General features: G+C 44.3%; 1 protein-coding gene across 1 annotated transcript in view; it reads right to left on the bottom strand.

Moving 5' to 3' along the window:
- Nucleotides 1-20461, bottom strand: part of NSMCE2 (NSE2 (MMS21) homolog, SMC5-SMC6 complex SUMO ligase) — a 375766-nt gene that overhangs the window by 6621 nt on the left and 348684 nt on the right. Inside the window, exon 5 of the mRNA XM_040354955.1 lies at nt 10922-11019. Coding sequence (XP_040210889.1) covers nt 10922-11019 — 98 coding nt within the window. The remainder of the gene's footprint in view (nt 1-10921; nt 11020-20461) is intronic.

The raw sequence follows: 20461 nt of genomic DNA, 5'->3' as shown, positions 1-20461 counted from the left end.
CGACAGCTTCATCGGAATTCCGACGGAAAATTCCATCGGAAATTCTGATCCTGTGTACGCGGCATTAGTGCTCTTATTGAGACAGGTAAACACTATAGAGGGATATGCATTCTATACATTGAGGTGAAAGGCCTCCTATAATGCGGCGACCCCCCCATATTACTGGGTTTAGTAACACTTTAAGAACTCGTTCACACAGGTCTCTTCTGCACCATTGTTTTCTATGTGCCCCGTTCACACTGCAACAGTTCCCCTGGATGATGAGCAGTGCAATGCAAAATGCATACTGAAATACCTCCGGAAATGTATATTCAGTTCCCCTGCTATAGAGTAAGAGCTACTCTACCCAACATGTGACATTGAACTATGCAAGTTAATAAAAAAAATGATGCCTACTTTTGCATTACTTTTGCTACAGCCCTCGTATTTTCCTGTGTCGTAAACGGTCAGCTGGGAACTTTGGAGTCTCTGCTCTGTGTGTGTAATCTCAGGAACAGCAGTACATTCATTTCAGGCCAAGACATCACAGCAATGAAAATTCCTGCTCTGTCATTTCTGGCGTTGCGTTGGATGCCGTGGTTTTGGTGCCAACTAATTAATCACATCCAAAACCTAATTCATGTCTATCCAAACCCAAGAAAAAAATGTATTATATTGCAGTCCTTAGATGGCCAAGTTTTCTTTTTTAAAGCGGTAGTTCACCCCCCCCCCGACACGATTTTACCATCGAGACAGGCATTGTAGCGCGAGCTACAGTATGCCTGTCCCGATTTTTTTAACCCCGGACTCACCTTGTAATCATACATTATAGATTTCGGCTCCCGCGGGGAATGGGCGTGCCTATGGAGAGGGAGGATGATTGATGGCCGGCCCTGGCATGTCACTCTCCCCGAAGACAGCCGGAGTAGGTCTCGGCTCTTTACGGCGCCTGCGCACAGGCTATGCGCAGGCGCCGTGAAGAGCCAAGCCTATTTCCGGAGAAGCGTGACGCGCCAGAGCCGGCCGTCAATCATCCTCTGTCTCCATAGGCACGCCCATTCACCGAGGGGAGTCGGTATCTTCGATGTACGAGTACACGGTGAGTATGGGGATAAAAAAATCGGGACAGGCATACTGTAGCTCGCGCTACAATGCCTGATTTTATGGTAGAACAAAACATTTTTTTTTTTTTTTTGGGTTTATAGGGTGAACCCCCGCTTTAAGGTATCAATAAACCCAAGAACAAAAATCTAATATATTGAAGTTTACAGTGTTCAATGTGGTGGCTGCATTGGTTATTCCCCCCCCCCCCCCAAGCAAAGCAAACAGAAAATACATGTTGATCTTGCCAGAAATGTGGTGTCCTTGTCACCGATTGCCCCGCCCCCATGTAATGGAGATGAAGAGATGCAGACATGTTTGGAGCCCATATCAGGAGAGCAGCCTAGATTGACAACCATGGCTCCCTCCATAGATACAGAGGAGGACTGACGTAGCCACCCAGGGACAGGAAGTGTTTTCTTTGTAGGATTTACCAGGTGAAAATAAAGCAAAAGAAGCTTGGGAAAAAAATAGGAAAATGCATGTAGCCCACCACACCAAGGACTAGTAATCTGCAATATATTATATTTTTGGCTTGGGGTTTAGATACAGTCCCTATGCATTGAACTGAAAACCAACTATTATCAGCTTTCTTAGCCATCTTCTGTGAAGTACAAAGCAGCACACTTCCATGTAACTGAGATGAGGAAAGGGAGAGATGTTTGTAGTCCAAATCAGGAAAGCAGCCTCAGGTGGCAACTCTACTTCTCCACATATGCAGTACAATGAATGAAGGTTGTCACCCTAAAACAGGTAGTGTGTTATATCGGTGGGGTCACCAGGTCAGAGTAAAGAAAAAAGTTAAGCTAAAGCCCCTTTCACACTTGTACGACTTGAAAGTCGTGCGATTTTGCCGCGATTTTGGATCAGTACTACTTTGCCACAACTTTGGCATTAACCAATGAAAACATACAGGGTGTGAGGCAATTCCTTTTCCTGCCATAGTTGTTTCCAGTTCCTGTTTGCTTCCTGGTTGTTGTGGTGTGGTGTGTTGTGACAGAAAATGTTTGTAACTCAATATATTGCCACAGCAGTTGTCATTGGGCAGTGCATGAGGAAGAAGAGGAGGTGAAGCGGACAAGGACATCTCTTTTTTTTTGGCTGTTTGGAGCACATTGTTCCTGAGGGAATAACCAGGAAGTGAATGTGTGGTGGAAAAATGTCCTTGGGAGGGGTCACTATGTTGAAAGGATTGGGTGGGACAAGGGTCAAAAAGCTTCTTGTGCTTACAAAGTCGTACTGAAATTGTGTCTATATTATTCAGGTATGATTTGCATGCTACTTGAGGGTTTAACATTGAGGTCTATGGACATCAACTCGCATGGAAGTTGGACCAAAGTAGTGCAGGGACTACTTTGATGTCGGCACGACTTAAAGTCGTGCCAATATGAATGGAAGTCATTGAAAATCATGGAGAATGACTTGTCATGCGATTTTGCAGTCCAAAATCATGGGACAAGTTGTATAAGTGTGAAAGGGGACTAATGCAGGTAGACTTTACGTAAGCATTTGATAGACTCAACTAACCATTAGCCTCAAATCTGGCCATCAGGGATAAAAAAAATGTCCCACCATCAGCTGGAGTAAATACCTCCCCATCTTTTGTGTCATTGGGAGGAATTGTGCCCCGTCGTTGGTGCCATTGGGAGGAACTGTGCCCCATCGTTGGTGCCGTTGGACAAAATTGTGCCCCATCGTTGGTTTCATTGCACCCTATTTTTGGTGTTATTGGGAGGAACTGTGCCCCACTGTTGTCATTGGAAGGAGTCCATTATTGCGGTCATTGGGAGCAATTGTGCCCCTTCTCTGGTGTCAGCGAATGAAATGGTGCCCCAAGGACTGGATAAAAGCAAGCAAAGGGCCATATCCGTCCCCCAGGCAGCAGTTTGGAGACCACTTATCTATAGTATGGACAATTTGTACAGGAACCAATGCATCTACTACTGCAGGTCTTTGGAATGTGGGAGGAAACTAGAATACTCCTAGAAAACCAGTGCAAACACAAGGAGAACATGCAAACTCCATATGCCAACATTTACCACACTACTAAATGCCTCAGAAACCAATCTGAGCCAAGGCCATCATTTTTTATTTTAGAATCCAAGAAGTTGTTTTCTTTCTCTTCCTCGTCTCTAAACCCAAAATATCTTTCTCAGGCCTTTCACTAAAGCAGATGTTTCCACCACAGAATAGGTGCACATTATGTACATATGATGCAATAACTCAACATTTTTTGTTCACAGCAATGCTCAAATGACAGCCTTCTAAGCTGTACTTACATGAAAATATATACAGTGAGGGACAAAAGTATGTGACCCCCTGCTGATTTTGTACATTTGCCCACTGACAAAGAAATGATCAGTCTATAACTTAAATGGTAGGATTATTTTAACAGTGAGAGACAGAATAACAACAAAAATATCCAGAAAAACACATTTCAAAAAAGTTATAAATTGATTTGCACTCTAATGAGTGAAATAATTATTTGATCCCCTATCAATCAGCAAGATTTCTGGCTCCCAGGTGTCTTCTATACAGATAACGAGCTGAGATTAGGAGCACTCTCTTAAAGGTAGTGCTCCTAATCTCAGCTTGTTACCTGTATAAAAGACACCTATCCACAGAAGCAATCAGATTCCAATCTCTCCACCATGGCCAAGACCAAAGAGCTGTCCAAGGATGTCGGGGACAAGATTGTAGACCTACACAAGGCTGGAATGGGCTACGAGACCATCGCCAAGCAGCTTGGTGAGAGGGTGACGACAGTTGGTGCGATTATTCGCAAAATGGAAGAAACACAAAATAACTGTCAATCTCTCTCCGTCTGGGGCTCCATGGAGGATCTCACCTCATGGAGTTTCAATGATCATGAGAACGGTGAGGAATCAGCCCAGAACTACAATCGTGTCAATGATCTCAAGTCAGCCGAGACCACTACGCGGTGAAGGGCTAAATCCTGCAGTGCCCACAAGGTCCCCCTGCTCAAGAAATCACATGTCCAGCCCGTCTGAAGTTTGCTAATGAACATCTGAATGATTCAGAGGAGAACTGGATGAAAGTGTTGTGGTCGGCTGAAACCAAAATAAAGCTCTTTGGCATCTACTCAACTCCCCCGTGTGTGGAGGAGGAGGTAGAGGAATGCTGCCTATGACCCCAAGAAACACCATCCCCACCGTCAAACATGGAGGTGGAAACATTATGCTTTGGGGGTGTTTTTCTACCAAGAGGACAGGACAACTTCACTGCAACAAAGGGATGATAGATGGAGCCATGTACCTTCAAATCCTGGGTGAGAACCTCCTTCCCCCAACAAGGACATTGAAAATGGGTCATGGATGGGTATTCCAGCATGACAATGACCCAAAACACACGGCCAAGGCAACAAAGGAGTGGCTCAAGAACAAGAACATTAAGTGGCCTAGCCAGTCTCCAGACCTTAATCACATAGAAAATATGTGGAGGGAGCTGAAGGTTCGAGTTATCAAACATCAGCCTCAAACCCTTAATGACTTTGAGAGGGTCTGCAAAGAGGAGTGGGGCAAAATCCCTCCTGAGATGTGTGCCAACCTGGTGGCCAACTACAAGAAATGGCTCACCTCTGTGATTGCCAACAAGGGTTTTGCCACCAAGTCATGTTTTGTGAAGGGGTCAAATTCTAATTTCACTCATTAAAACGCAAATCAATTTATAACTTTTTTGAAATGCGTTTTTCTGGATTTTTTTGTTGTTGTAGGCAACATAGTCCATGGCCACCAGGGGTGGCACGCAGCCACCGGGCTAATGATATATTTATGGGCATCCAGAGACTGTCAAGGAAAACCTCACCCTGCTGTTTCCCTCCTGCATATTCATTCAATAGTCATTATATTTTATATTTTACTTTTATGTCTCTGAAGCACTATACTGGTCTTGCTTGATGCATACCTAGGTAGCAGACTATATAGTATAGTCTACTTACACTATTACGTTTTTTATTCCCCCAGATTTCTTCACGATCACACAATTACTTTTTATTCCATCATCCATGGGGTACCCTACCCTTTGGGTCAGGTCCTCTGAGGGTTTTCTTCAACATCCAGTTTGGGGATACACCACCTCAGCTCCCGGTACTGTTGACTTGCCTGGCCAGTTTGCAGCCCATCTCGCTGCCAATCAGATTCGCAGGTGATTTGTAAGTCTTGGGACAGATTTTTTCAGTATGTCCCACACCAGTTTATACTGTTTTCACCTTCTCTCCCTCCTTTTATACACACCCTTCAGCTCATTTTAGACCCTGTACCAACAGTCTATATATTTTATTAATTTCAGATACACATTAGCATCAGCTCCTGAAGAGTGCAGTTGCACGAAACGCGTCAAGCTATTCCGGTGCTATTATCATGTACTACATGGAATAATTTTACGATTTTCAAATGTATTATGCTGTAACAATCATGACATGTATATAGCTATTATGTGTTATATGGATTAATCTGCCTGACTTTTTGTATACTACTACCAAGTACCGCAATGCTTTTATGCTATATTGTATTATATGTATATATATATATGAATTAAAAATCATTATTATGTATTATTGTTCTGTGTGCAGAGTATAGAAATTCAGCTAGTACAGCTTTAATATGCATTCTACTGGTCAGACACCCATTGTCCGTTATCACTCATTTAGGTGTATGTTTCATACAAAGTCCCAACTTTCCTTGCAATTCAATCGCTATACAGGGATGGAGACACAGGACCTACAAGTCCTATGCCTTATTTAAAGTCCCGAAATTCCTTATTCCCCCCCTCTCCTGTTATGTCTCATTCAATAGTAAGTCAAACTAAAGGTGGTAGATTAAAACTGGTTATATCAATACAGTACCAATTGTGTCTTAGTAGACATGTTTCTGGTAATGATCGGACTGAAATAGCACTGCACCCGGATCGCATGTAAATCGCACTGTGTGTTCCTGTGTGATTCATGGTGAAAATGACTGCATTTATGGTTCTTGGAGTTCAGCTTTAAAGCGGAGGTTCACCGGTACAATATACCTTTTCCCCTTAGCTTCATGCTCGTTTTGTCTAGGGGAATCGGCTAGTTGTTTTAAAATATGAGCTGTACTTACGGTTTACGAGATGCATCTTCTCCGCCGCTTCCGGGTATGGGCTGCGGGAATGGGCGTTCCTATTTTGATTGACAGTCTTCCGAGAGGCGTCCGACGGTCGCATCCATCGCGTCACGATTTTCTGAAAGAAGCCGAACGTCGGTGCGCAGGCGCAGTATAGAGCCGCACCGACGTTCGGCTTCTTTCGGCTACTAGTGACGCGATGGATGCGACCGTCGGAAGCCTCTCGGAAGACTGTCAATCAAGAAGGAACGCCCGCTCCCGAAGACCCATACCTGGAAACGACGGAGAAGATGCATCTCGAAAACGGTAAGTACAGCTCATATTTTAAAACAAATAGCAGATTCCCCTAGACCGAACGAGCATGAAGCTAAGGGGATTGTTTAAAAAAATATATTAATGGGTGAACTCCCACTTTAAGTATTGAAATTTTTACCCCAATTTCTATAAATACATTTATATAACATTCATGTAACAAGGCATATATGGTTATGATACAACAACAAATCTCCAGGAAGGTATTTTTATCCTCTACGCTCCTCTCACGGCATGAAAAAAACAACGCTAACACAGCCTTGTCTTAGGTTCCCTTTACAGCTCAGCGATTGGCTGGAGATTACATCTTTTTGGCTATAATAAAGGAAGTCCCTGCTTAGCAGCAACATTTCCTGGAAAAAAAGCAGAAAGGCAAAAATAGCAAGAGATACCTGCGAGAGATAAACTCCCGACATCTCAGAGCCCTGCTGTAAATCAACTTTTTCAGAAAAGGTCAGAGCAGCAAAATTACATTAAACTAAAAGTGAAGTAAAATCGAAAGGCAGAAGTTTTTTTTATCTTAATGAATTCTATGCCTTGAGATAAAAAACCTTCTGTATGCAGCAGCCCCAAATACTGACCTGAGCCCATTCTCAATCCAGTGATGTTACATGAAATCCACAAAGACCGGTGACTCTCCCTCCTGATTGGAGACAGCAGTGACTGTCATTGGCTCCCGCTGCTGTCAATCAAAGTCAGTGAGCCAATGAGGAGAGAGAGGGGGTGGGGGTAAGCCACGGCTGAATGGACACACAGAGCAGCGGCTCAGCTCGGGTGCCCCCATAGCAAGCTGCTTGCTGTGGGGGAAAACGGCAGGAGGGAGGGGCCCAAGAGTGCCGGCGAGGGACCCGATAAGAGGAGGAACCAAGTTGCTCTGTGGTGCAAAACCATTACACAGAGTAGTTAAGTATGGCATGTTTTTTGTTTTTATACAAAAAAAAAAGCTAATATGACTTTAACCCCTTAACGCCCGCCGCACGACTATTTACGTCCGCAAAATGGCACGGACAGGCAGAAGGGCGTATATATACGTCCTTGCCTTCTAGCGGGTGGGGGGTCCGATCGGGACCCCCCCCGCTGCGTGCGGCGGGCGGATTCCCGCGGGGAGCGCTCCGGGACGACGGCGCGGCTATTCGTTTATAGCCGCTCCGTCGTGATCGCTCCCTGGAGCTGAAGAACGGGGAGAGCCGTATGTAAACACGGCTTCCCCGTGCTTCACTGTGGCGGCTGCATCGATCGAGTGATCCCTTTTATAGGGAGACTCGATCGATGACGTCAGTCCTACAGCCGCACCCCCCTACAGTTGTAAACACACACTAGGTGAACCCTAACTCCTACAGCGCCCCCTGTGGTTAACTCCCAAACTGAAACTGTCATTTTCACAATATACAATGCAATTTAAATGCATTTTTTGCTGTGAAAATTACAATGGTCCCAAAAATGTGTCAAAATTGTCCGAAGTGTCCGCCATAATGTCGCAGTCACAAAAAAAAACGCTGATCGCCGCCAATAGTAGTAAAACAAAAATAATTAATAAAAATGCAAAAAAACTATCCCCTATTTTGTAAACGCTATAAATTTTGCGCAAAAAAATCGATAAACACTTATTGCGATTTTTTTTACCAAAAATAGGTAGAAGAATACGTATCGGCCTAAACTGAGGAAAAAAAATGTTTTATATATGTTTTTGGGGGATATTTATTATAGCAAAAAGTAAAAAATATTGCATTTTTTTCAAAATTGTCGCTCTATTTTTGTTTATAGCGCAAAAAATAAAAACCGCAGAGGTGATCAAATACCACCAAAAGAAAGCTCTATTTGTGGGGGAAAAAGGACGCCAATTTTGTTTGGGAGCCACGTCGCACGACCGCGCAATTGTCTGTTAAAGTGACGCAGTGCCGAATTGTAAAAACGCCTTTGGGCATTTAGCAGCATATTGGTCCGGGGCTTAAGTGATTAAGCGCACATAGAAAAATATAAAAAAAATTTAATGAAATGATAGAGTCCTGACAGGTCACAATATACAAGCAATGGTATATTAAAAAAAAAAAAAATCCATTTAGTCTCCTTTTACATGGACAACCCAATCAGGTTAAATGGGTGACCAGGACTGTGTGTCCTGGGCACATAGAGAAGAGAAAGAAGGAAGAGGGAGGAAAGGAAAGAGCAGGAGAAACAGCAACAAAAGAAAGGAGAGAAAAAGGAGAAGGGAAAGAGCGAGGCTGTCGGCTTACCTAAGAGCAGGGGGATATAAATCCGCTAGATCAGCGGCCCCCAACCTTTTTGGCTCCTTGGACAGGTTTCATGGCAGCCTATTCTACTAGGGACCAGGGGAGGGGGAGAGGTGGATGGGTTGGCGGATTGGAAATTCACAGCACTGGTCTGCCGCCCGGGGGTTGGATGGCAGAAATAGAGAACTTAGGGTAGCAGGAGCGAAAAAAGTTTGGTGTGAGAAAACGCTTCACCCAAGGCTGACAAACTTTCAGATGTTGTGAAATTCTATCTATGATGGTCGCCTCAATCTTACCATGGATCATGGCTTGGGTAACCCTTTCTAAGTTTACAAGAGACATAATGATGTGGATTTCCAAGCCTTGGCTTTGTTTTCTATAGTGAGTTTCGAGTGATCTCGTGAGATCGGAGAAACAATGATTCAACAATGCAAAAGGTAGGATCGGGGGTGAGGAGCCGTTCTAACAGAGCAGACAGGATTTTGAGAATCTCTGCCCACACTTTCTGCACGATCGGACAAGTCCACCAAAAATGCACGAGTGCCCTGCTCAGGCTCACCATCTAAAGCAGGTAGAAGGGTAGGTCGGTAGAAATTTGGCAATTCTTGCCAGGACAAGATACCGAAGCAGGAGGACCTTGTAGTTGGCTTCAATGGCTAACATTTTGTGTGGAGGAGTAATGCCCTGTACACACGATCAATCCATTTGATGAAAACGGTCTGATGGACCGTTTTCGTCCGTTAACCGATGAAGCTGGCTGATGGTCAGTCGTGCCTACACACCATCGGTTAAAAAAACGATCGTGTCAGAACGCGGTCACGTAAACCCCGTACGACGGCACTATAAAGGGGAAGTTCAAATCCAATGGCGCCACCCTTGGGGCTGCTTTAGCTGATTTCATGTTAGTAAAAGACGTTTCGCGCTTTTCTGTATGTTACAGCGTGATGAATGTGCTATCTCCATAACGAATGCTAGTTTTACCAAAACGAGCGCTCCCGTCCTCTAATTTAGTCTGAGCATGCGTGGATTTTTAACCGATGGATGTGCCTACAAACGATCGTTTTTTTTTCTATTGGTTAGGTATCCATCGGTTAAATTTAAAACAAGATTGCTTTTTTTAACCTATGGATAAATAACCTATGGGGCCCACACACGATCGGTTTGGTCCGATGAAAACGGTCCATCAGAACGTTCTCATCGGTTTGACCGATCGTGTGTACGCGGCATTAGTTGTAGTCCAAATGCAACTCCAATCCTCCGGTTCTAAGTATATGTGCAGATTTGCAACCCAACGTATAGCATATGAAGGCAAGTGCAAAAACGACTATGTGAGATGAGAATATAGCTTTGAAATGAAACCCGGAGCGTGAGGCTCATAATTACGAATACCTTCAAAAAGCATCATACTGGTCAGGGAGGTAAAGGAGTGGATGTATGACAGTGTGTACATCTCCTGGAATCATACTACCCTATAGTATATATATTCTATACTATGGCATCATACTACCTGGAATCATACTAATACCCCAGAATAGCCCTTAAAGGAACCCTAAAGTAAAACAATTGTTTTAAATAACAAACATGTTATACTTGCCTCCACTGTGCGGCTCGTTTTGCACACAGTGGCCCCGATCCACGTCTTCTGGGGTCCCTCAGCAGCTGTCTTGGCTCCTCCCCGCAAGAGCTTTCCACCTTCATGCGAGTAAGCTCGCATGGTGGAAAGCTCTTGCGGGTGCGCTCTCGTGATTGTATCACTCGGCCCCGCCGCGGCACACCGTGTCATTGGATGCGATTGACAGCAGCGCCAGCCAATGTAGCCAATCAACGACCAGGCTGGGAACCGAGGAGGATGATGGGGATGAGCGCGGAAACTTCATTTGCCAGCAGCTCCTACAGGGGCGCGCTGTGGTCTCCCGGGCCCTGTAGTGAATTCTGGGAAAAGGAACAGCTACTGTATCTTCTTCACTGACTCTAACATGCGTCAGTGAGTAGGAAACACTGAGTCTCATCAAAGTCAGCGAAATGCTAATAATTGATCAAAAACTATTTACAAAAAAAAAAAAGCTAATGTGTGGCCTTTCGGTCATGTAAGGGGCCGCACTTGGGGTCCATTATATTTATTGAGTTGACCACCACTGCTCTAGATAAAACATTTGCTTTAAAAGCAGTTTACAATATAGAACATACCTGTGTGATGGAACAAGTGAAATTATCAATGCTCTGGGTGACGGCGATGTCTTCATCCTCATCCAGATTGACTTCTGGCTCCTCTGATGGCACACCCACTACAAAACAAAGGAGGACATTATTAACATGAGGAGGAGATTTGCAGAGCTCCAATATACAGATAAATGCTGAGCTGTAGGAACGGTATATACCGTGTTACCCTGAAAATAAGACCTACCCCGAAAATAAGACCCAGCGTTATTTTCCAGGAGGGCTGCAATATAAGCCTTACCCCGAAAATAAGCCCTAGTTTAAAATGCTTATAAAATCCTATAATCTACTCTTTTACAGTAGTATATAATGTACAATGTGTGTGTTTATGTAATATAATTGCGGGGAAGAGTGCTCCGGTGGGTCACAGAAGCGCAGAGCGGCGCTATAACAGAGGTATTTGGCACAATTATATTACAGAAACACACACATTGTACATTATATAATACTGTAATAAAGTGGATTATAGGATTTTACAAACATTTTAACTCGGTTCACACTGGGGATTCCTGTCAGGCAGGGAGAGAGAGAGAAGACAGCACATTACATGGTAAGATCTACCCCGAAAATAAGCCCTACTGTGTCTTGTTGCCTAAATTAATATAAGACCCTGGCTTATTTTCGGGGAAACATGGTATATAACGTAATATCCATGCTAAGCACAGTGCTAGGATTAGTCAAGACAAACCCAGACAGTACATAAGAAACATACTTGTTTCACTCAATTAATTTAGATTGGCTTCTGAAATATACAAATGGAGCAATTTAGAAATTGGTTGAAAGGTTTAGGGCTGGAAAACACCTCTTGATAGATAAAAAGTAAATTTTATATACATCTATATAGATCAGACCAAAATGAGGGACAAATGAGGAGGAAAGAGGGACAGAGGGACATTGCTCCAAATCAGGGACAGGTGGGAGCTATGAGATTATGTTCCTCAACACCTTTCTGTCCTTCTTACCCGTCTTCTTCAGGACAGGAAGTGAGCGAGAAATCTTTCTCCAATGGGTCACAGCAATAAAAACCTGGCAATGTTTCTGATCCTTTTCCGCTCTGACCAAAGCAAAAAAATAAAACCTAAATCAAACTTTGAGTCATTTACCTGGAATAAGTGTACAGATAAGGAATTTGGACTTCACTTCTTACATACTTGTTTTGTTGTGTGACTCAAAGTACTAAAATCTTGGCATCAGCAAGCCAAAGCCAATATTTTTAAAAAAAAAAGAAGGTAAGCAATGGCCCACATACTTTTCTCCCGACAGATTTCTTAAAAAAAAAAAAAAGTTTTGCCTTTACGGTCCTAGACTCTCATCCAGAAGATTTAATTATTAGGTTGTGCAATATAAGCCAGTTGAACTGTAACATGAACTGTTAAGACTGGGGTCAATTCGGTTTGTTTCAGGCTGGCTGGTACAGTGGGGAACATCATTATTTGATCCCCTGTAGATTTTGTAAGTTTGCCCACTTACAAAGAAATGAAAGGTCTATAAATGTTATCATAGGTGTATTTTAAATGATAGAGACAGAATATCAACCAAAAATCCAGAAAAACACATGATACAAATGTTATAAATTGAGTTTTAAGTATTTGATCCAAGCAACACATGACTTAGTACTTGGTGGAGAAACCCTTGTTGACAAGCACAGAGGTCAGACGTTTCTTGTAGTTGGTGATCAGGTTTGCTCACATCTCGGGAGGGATTTTGGTCCTCTCTTTTTTACGGATCTTCTCTAAATCCTTAAGGTTTCTTGGCTGTCGCTTAGCAACTCGAAGTTTCAGCTCCCTCCAAAAATGTTCTAAAGGGTTTAAGTCTTGAGATCTTAACCACTTAAGCCCCAGACCTTTAGGCAGCTAAATGCCCAGGCCAGGTTTTGCAATTCGGCACTGCGTCGCTTTAACAGACAATTGCGCGGTCGTGCGACGTGGCTCCCAAACAAAATTGGCGTCCTTTTTTCCCCACAAATAGAGCTTTCTTTTGGTGGTATTTGATCACCTCTGCGGTTTTTATTTTTTGCGCTATGAACAAAAATAGAGCGACAATTTTGAAAAAAATGCAATATTTTTTTCTTTTTGCTATAATAAATATCCCCCAAAAACATATATAAAAAATTTTTTTTTCCTCAGTTTAGGCCGATACGTATTCTTCTACCTATTTTTGGTAAAAAAAAATTGCAATAAGTGTTTATCGATTGGTTTGCGCAAAATTTATAGCGTTTACACAATAGGTGATCTTTTTATTGCATTTTTATTAATTATTTTTTTTTACTACTAATGGCGGCGATCAGCGATTTTTTTCGTGACTGCGACATTATGGCGGACACTTCGGACAATTTTGACACATTTTTGGGACCATTGTCATTTTCACAGCAAAAAATGCATTTAAATTGCATTCTTTATTGTGAAAATGACAGTTGCAGTTTGGGAGTTAACCACAGGGGGCGCTGAACGTGTTAGGCTTCACCTAGTGTGTGTTTACAACTGTAGGGGGTGTGGCTGTAGGTCCGATGTCATCGATTGTGTCTCCCTATAAAAGGGATGACACGATCGATGCGCCGCCACAGTGAAGCACGGGGAAGCCGTGTTTACATACGGCTCTCCCCGTTCTTCAGCTTCGGGGAGCGATCGCGACGGAGCGGCTATAAACGAATAGCCGCGCCGTCGTCCCGGATCGCTCCCCGAGGTAAGCCGCACGCAGCAGGGGGGGGGGGTCCCGATCGGACCCCCGACCCGCAGAAAGGCAAGGACGTATATTTACGCCCATCTGCCTGTCCATGCCATTTTGCGGACGTAAATAGTCGTGCGGCGGGCGTTAAGTGGTTAATGTGCTTCTGGAGCTACTCCTCTGTTGCCTTGGTGGTATGTTTTGGGTCATTGTCATGCTGGAAGACCCATCTTCAGTTTTCTGTCTGAGGGAAGAAGGTTCTTATACAAGATTTTAAAATACATGGCCCCATCCATGCGGCAAAGTCGGCCTGTACCTTTAGAAGAGAAACAGCCACAAAGCATCATGTTTCCACCTCCAGGCTTGACTGTAGTGATGGTGTTCTTAGGGTCATAGTCAGCATTTTCCTTCCTCCAAATAAAGCAAGTCAAGTTAATGCCAAAGAGCAAAATTTGGTTCTCATCTGACTACTGCACTTTCTCCCAACCCTCTATGAATCATTTAGATCAGGGGTCTCCATACTTTTCAAGCAAAGGGCCAGTTTACGGTCTTTCAGACTTCAGGGGGGGGCGGATTCTGACCAGACAGGGTAGAAAATGCCCAGGGGCCGAGCATCGTTGAGAATAAACATGGCCCCAGTGTTGGTGGGCAGTAGGAGGAGGAATAGTGCTCCATCATTGCTATTAGTCTAAGAAATGTTGTCCCATTGTTGGTGCCATTGGGAGGAATAGTGGCTCATATCGTTGGGAGCAATACTGCCCCAAGGGCCGGATGAAGGCTAGCAAAGGGCCGCATCCAGCCCTCGGGCCGCAGTTTGGAGACCCCTGATTTAGATGTTCAGTGGCAAACTTCAGATGTGCACGTGCCTTCTTGAGGAGGGGGACCTTGCGGGTGCTGCAGGATTTCAATCCACGACGGCATATTGTGTTACCAATAGTTTGTTTGGTGACTGAGATCCCAACTGTCTTGCGATCATTCACAAGCTCCTCCCATTTATTTTTGGGCTGATCCCTCACTTTTCTCACGAATTTCCTTACCCTATGAGGCGAAATCTTGCATGGAACTCCAGACCGAGGGCAATTGATAGTTATTTTGTATTTCCTCCATTTGCGAATAATCGCTCCAACAGTTGCCTCCTTCTCACCAAGCTTCTTACTGATGGTCTTGTAGCCCATTTCAGCCTTGTGCAGGTCTACAATCTTGTTCCTGATGTCCTTTGACAGCGCTTTGGTCTTGCCCATGATGGTGGGTTGAATGGAAGAAAGATTCTGTGGACAGGTGTCTTTTATACACATAGTGAGTAGTCGTTAGGAGCACCTTCTTAAATTGTACCACATGAGCACCTACTGTAACTAGTCTGTGGGGGGCAGAATTATTGCTGGTTGGTAGGGGATGAAATACTTTTTTTTTTTTAATACTTATTTTACTCACTGAACTGCAACTCAATTTATAACATTTGCATCATGTGTTTTTTCTGGATTTTTGGTTGATATTCTGTCTCTATCATTTAAAATACACCCATGATAAAAATGATAGACCATTCATTTCCTTGTAAGTGGATAAACTGCAGGGGATCAAATAATTATGTTCACCAATGTAATTAAGCTGGGAAATTTTGATTATGTTTTTTGACATGCGTCGCCCCTTCCATGTGCTCCATGCTGCAAAGCCCCGTTTATAGTTTGGTGTGGTTCCCATTTGTTTGTACGATTGGTGCTATTCATTGCAGTATAAGGTTTGGTGGATCCTCTCTCGTGGTCTAGTCAGTTCGAGCTCACAGGCCTTCCAAACATTTTAAGAAATAGTGTAAGAATCACATTACACTGTCATGTCACGCGAGTTTGAGTTTAAGTCACATTTCTTGAAAACAAGAGGAAAAGTCAAAGATAGGCAGAGAAATCTTTCCCAGCTTCCTGGAAGGTCATACAGTAAATAATTTAAAGCTTTCTAACTTTTCTTCAGGAAGAATTGAGCAACACTCTCTGCTCTGTCATCCTGAGCTGTGCGATTAGTTAGACACTTTGCTCTTGCTGTGCTACATTCCGGCACCACCTCAACGTAATTTCTTGTAAACCGGTTAAAAAACAAATGAGCAACTCAGCCATGGAATAGCTAAGTGCAGAGGGGTGCTACAAGGACTTCGAAGTGTAGAGGGGTGCTACAAGGACTGCTAAGGACAGAGAGGTGCTGCAAGAAGTGCCAAGTGTAGAGGGGTTCTGACGGTGGCCCATGACACCAAACCGATTAGAACTATTGACAAATGGAGGGAGGAAATCCCAGCCCTGGAAGAAGACGAATGGGAAGACTGTATATCTACCTTCATTCCATCTATGATATTGGCCAGGGATAGGTTCATCCACACACAGAGCATATTATACTCCACAGAGAATGGCGAAAATATACCCACATCTCGATCACAATTGCCCTAGATGTAGAAATGAGGTGGGAACGTTTTGGCATATGGTCTGGTCCTGCCCCAAGCTCCGGACATATTGGGAGGGGATAGCAGACATGTTGAGTGACCTGAGCGGGACTAGGGTGCCGCCAGAACCCTTGGTGCTTCTGTTAAGCTACTTGGAGCAGGTCGAGGGGGGATCGATACACCAAATTGTGTATTACCTTCTCACGTCAGAAGGGAGATAATGCTACACTGGAAATCGGCCATCCCACCCACCCTTGAATTCTGGAAAAAAGCAGTTAACTCTGTATTACCCTTGTACCAACTCACTTACGAGAGTAGGCAATGTCCGAGTAAATTTGATAAAGTGTGGTCAGCATGGATGTGGGTGAGGGAATGCGGTTAGGTGATCTGAGGTGAACAGTTGGGGTAATTTCCTCTGGGTATTGGCGGTCATTCCCACTCATGCTATAAGCCTACACTGTCCCACAGGGCGTCACCGGAAATTGATGGGCATTCCCTCCGTGAAAAGAAGTCGACACCCAGTTAGGCCTGGGGGTAAGCTAAGCAATTTGGGTCCAGATAGCCGTCCTCCTTGAGCGAGCCAGACTCAGAACGCTCCCCTACCTATCCCCTGCTGCTCCGACAATTCCACAAATTGCTCCAAAGCATTTTTTGTTATTTCCTTGAGTCTGCTATTATATCATTTACTGTACTTCCACTTTAGGGAGTGGAATCAGGTGATCGCACCAATGCTGCCTTCCGGAGCCAGAGAGGAACCCTCCTAGCTTGACAACCAATAGGAAACATCCACATCACCCAGGCAGCGAGGTAGGCACCCAAAGAAGGACTCTCCCACTTTGCAGTATAGAAGACAGAAGAACCAGATGCATCATGATTTAGATGGGTAAACCAGGCTTTTAGCCTATTTCTTATTGCTGAAGCAATTAGTTACAAGAGGGTGGGTTTTTTTTTTTTTTAGGGTGAGGGGGCTGCCTGGTAGAGTAATCCAGGACAGAAGACGTTAATCTAATGTAAATTTATCACAGTAAATGCTGGGTAAAGGCAAGGCTTCTTATGCGGTTGTCAAATATAGGCCGAGCTAAGTTTGGTTTGCTCAAGAATGGTCTGCCGTGTAGTCACAATAACTAAGAAAAAATTATACAGCTAGTAACTGAAGGGTTTGAAGTGCAAAAAAAAAAAAAAAGTCTGGTCCTGGCTTGGTAAAGCTCTGTTGAGTAAGCACAATGAATAGCATAGGTTGCTCACACACGACATGCTCGTTGTCATATTTGGCAGGTGAACGTTGGATCAGAAAACGATTGTTCATCTGTAGCTACTTTTGTGTACATTCTCTGGCCAACCAGTCTTGGGAGAAGTGTCCATTATATGAAAGGGATTTTCCTGAATGACTGTTTTTCGCACAGGAGCCTGGAATTCCTACCCAGAGAATATACATGCTTTTTTTTTTCCTTTGATGAAGCTCCTCGTGTAGTGCTTGGTTGAACCCCTGTAAACAAAAAAAGTGAACCGTGAAATCACAGCACACATAAAAAGAGTGCACAGAGGGTCAATCCTCCAAAGAGGACCCTGAACCTCCCAGGGCACAAGGCAAGGTACATCATGGTCTACCTAGGCTGAATCCAGGTGGACCTCAGAGACCAACCGAAGCCGGTCCACCAAGTACTTGGTGAGGGGCCTAGTTGAAGAGATACTCCTCCAGATGTAGAGATGCAAAAAATCCGAAGGCCACAGAACATCCCCACACATTAGGACAGGCCCCCTGATGACCTGCACCCTCTGTCTCTGTTCATGCAGCGCTGGTGTCGTGAACAGTGACAAAAAAAAAACATAAAAAGTGCCGTGCAATACACAGAGGGTCTTCCGGCCAGTATAAAAAAAGGCCTTGGCTAGCCAAAAGGCCACATTCGAACGTGTAGTCCAAGAAAAGCATAGGTGACGTGTCCTTGTGTCAGTAAAACACCAATTGTGTGGTACAGGCCAAAAGTGTATTTCTGGCACCCCTGGGACGCCACCCCCAGGGGGCACATCGGAAGCTCCTTGGACAGACAATTGCAGCCCCATTTGATTTAAGAAGGCTTTAGATCGTAGGGAGAGTCCTGTCAACCGGGGGGGACAAGCCCGTGGGACCCAGGCCAGATTCAATCTGGGAGAAAAAGGATCCTTCCCACCTTATTACCGTCACCGGCGCACCTCGGACCAAAATGAGACAGCGTTCTCTCTCCTGATCATAGCCAAAACGCCGAAAAGTATAAACACGAAAGCTTGGCTGGAAAAAAATAAAAATTTTAATGCATATTTATGAAATGATTATTCTACAGAATGCCCCGAGTTGGTTCGCTGTCCACCCCATCTCTTGTCTATGAATGGATTAATATCTCCCAGACAGGTTGCGTTGGCCTTTAAGTAGCCTAGCCTAGCGCTGACTGATAAAGGTAAGCGATATCCTCCAACTCTTCAAGTAATCCACCTTATCTACTTGTGATCAATGGATGTACACGTAAGAAGCTATAAATAAATGTATGAATGCAGCTCATTCACCTCGAGCTAATTCTGTGCTACATTATGAGGTCTGTGAGTCACCCAGCTGCTCCAGATGCGTAAGTGCTGCTTTCATGTGTCCTTCATGACAGGTCTGAGTAGGTATATTCACACTACTAAACATGCATGTACAGTATCCTTCCTCCCACCTTCTATCCACACCCCGGAGAGGCGCTCTACAATGACAAATATCTAACGCATTGTCTGATCTATTTGCTTATTTATCAACCACCCAGCTAAAATAGAAGTTCTCAGATGCTCCAGGGTCAGCAAAGTTGATAAACCAGAAATGTTTGAAGAATTCCTCGTAGGACCACAACAAAAAAACATAATGCTTGTCATTCATCTACTTGAAGTGCATGAAACAAAAAATGTATTTACGTAAAAACAAAGAAATGGCGACTAGTGTCTAATGGCTTGCAACAAAAGGCCTTGCCGGTCCCAGTAGAGCGAAACATGTATGTCACAACCACGTTTGCTAAAAATGTCCCATTTGCATGTCAGACGAGGTTGTGATTTTCAGATATACGGTATATACTCGAGTATAAGCCAAGTTTTTCAGCACATTTTTTTGTGCTGAAAATGCCCCCCTTGGTCTATACTCGAGTCACATTTTTGCGCCTGATCTTCCAGACTTTGGGGACCCGGTACCGGCCTGCCGTAACTTGGCACACAAGTAGCCCCACTCTTCCTCTACAAGTGTACAAAGTTTGTTGTCCGGGGGATCTACGGCTGGGGAGCAATGATTTTTTTTAAAGTTGGGCACACCTTTCATAGACTCCCATGTTAAACGGTTATTTTTCTGGTGACTTTGGGGACCCGGTACTGGTCGGTTGTAGGTTCCCTGGACCCGGAACTTGACACACATGTAGCCCCATTTCTCCTCTACAAGTGTGCAAAGTTGGTGTCTGGGGAACCTACAGCTGGAGAGCCCCGATTTTTCAAAGCCGGGCACCCCTTCCATAGACTCCCATGTTAAACGTCAGTATAGTCATGGACACAGTGAGGCATGGGCATAATGAGGCATGGGCATAGTGAGGCATGGGCAGAGTGAGGCATGGGCAGAGTGAGGCATGGGCAGAGTGAGGCATGGGCAGAGTGAGGCATGGGCAGAGTGAGGCATGGGCACAGTGCGACATGGGCACAGTGCGACATGGGCACAGTGCGACATGGGCACAGTGCGACATGGGCACAGTGAGACATGGGCACAGTGAGACATGGGCACAGTGAGACATGGGCACAGTGAGACATGGGCACAGTGAGACATGGGCACAGTGAGACATGGGCACAGTGAGACAAGGGCACAGTGAGACAAGGGCACAGTGAGACAAGGGCACAGTGAGACAAGGGCACAGTGAGACAAGGGCACAGTGAGACAAGGGCACAGTGAGACAAGGGCACAGTGAGTGAGACAAGGGCACAGTGAGACAAGGGCACAGTGATACATGGGCACAGTGAGGCATGGGCACATGGACACAATGGGGCACAGTGAGGCATGCAGATGGACACCCTAGGCTTATACTCGAGTCAATACGTTTTCCCATTTTTTGTGGTAAAATTAGGTGCCTTGGCTTATATTCGGGTCGGCTTATACTTGAGTATATACGGTAACCTTTTTGCCAAGAATATGAAGTGTATTACAATGTTGTGTAATATGTGCAGCAACTTTTGTCTTTTTTTTATGTTTGTTATGTTCTTAATTGATAAGATAAAAAAATGTATTGTAAAAAAATAAGTTTTCTTCCTAGAAGTTACATTAGAGACAATTATTCAAATTTGCAAACCAGTGGGGCAAGAGACACCTCTTAAGACCCATACACACGATCGGATTTTCCGACAACAATGGTCCGACGGACGTGTTTTAATCGGACAATCCGACCGTCTGT

The sequence above is a fragment of the Rana temporaria genome, chromosome 5 (assembly GCF_905171775.1).
Source record: "Rana temporaria chromosome 5, aRanTem1.1, whole genome shotgun sequence".
NCBI lineage: Eukaryota > Metazoa > Chordata > Amphibia > Anura > Ranidae > Rana > Rana temporaria.
Note: the sequence above shows the minus strand (reverse complement) of the source record. Positions and strands in the feature narration are given on the sequence as shown.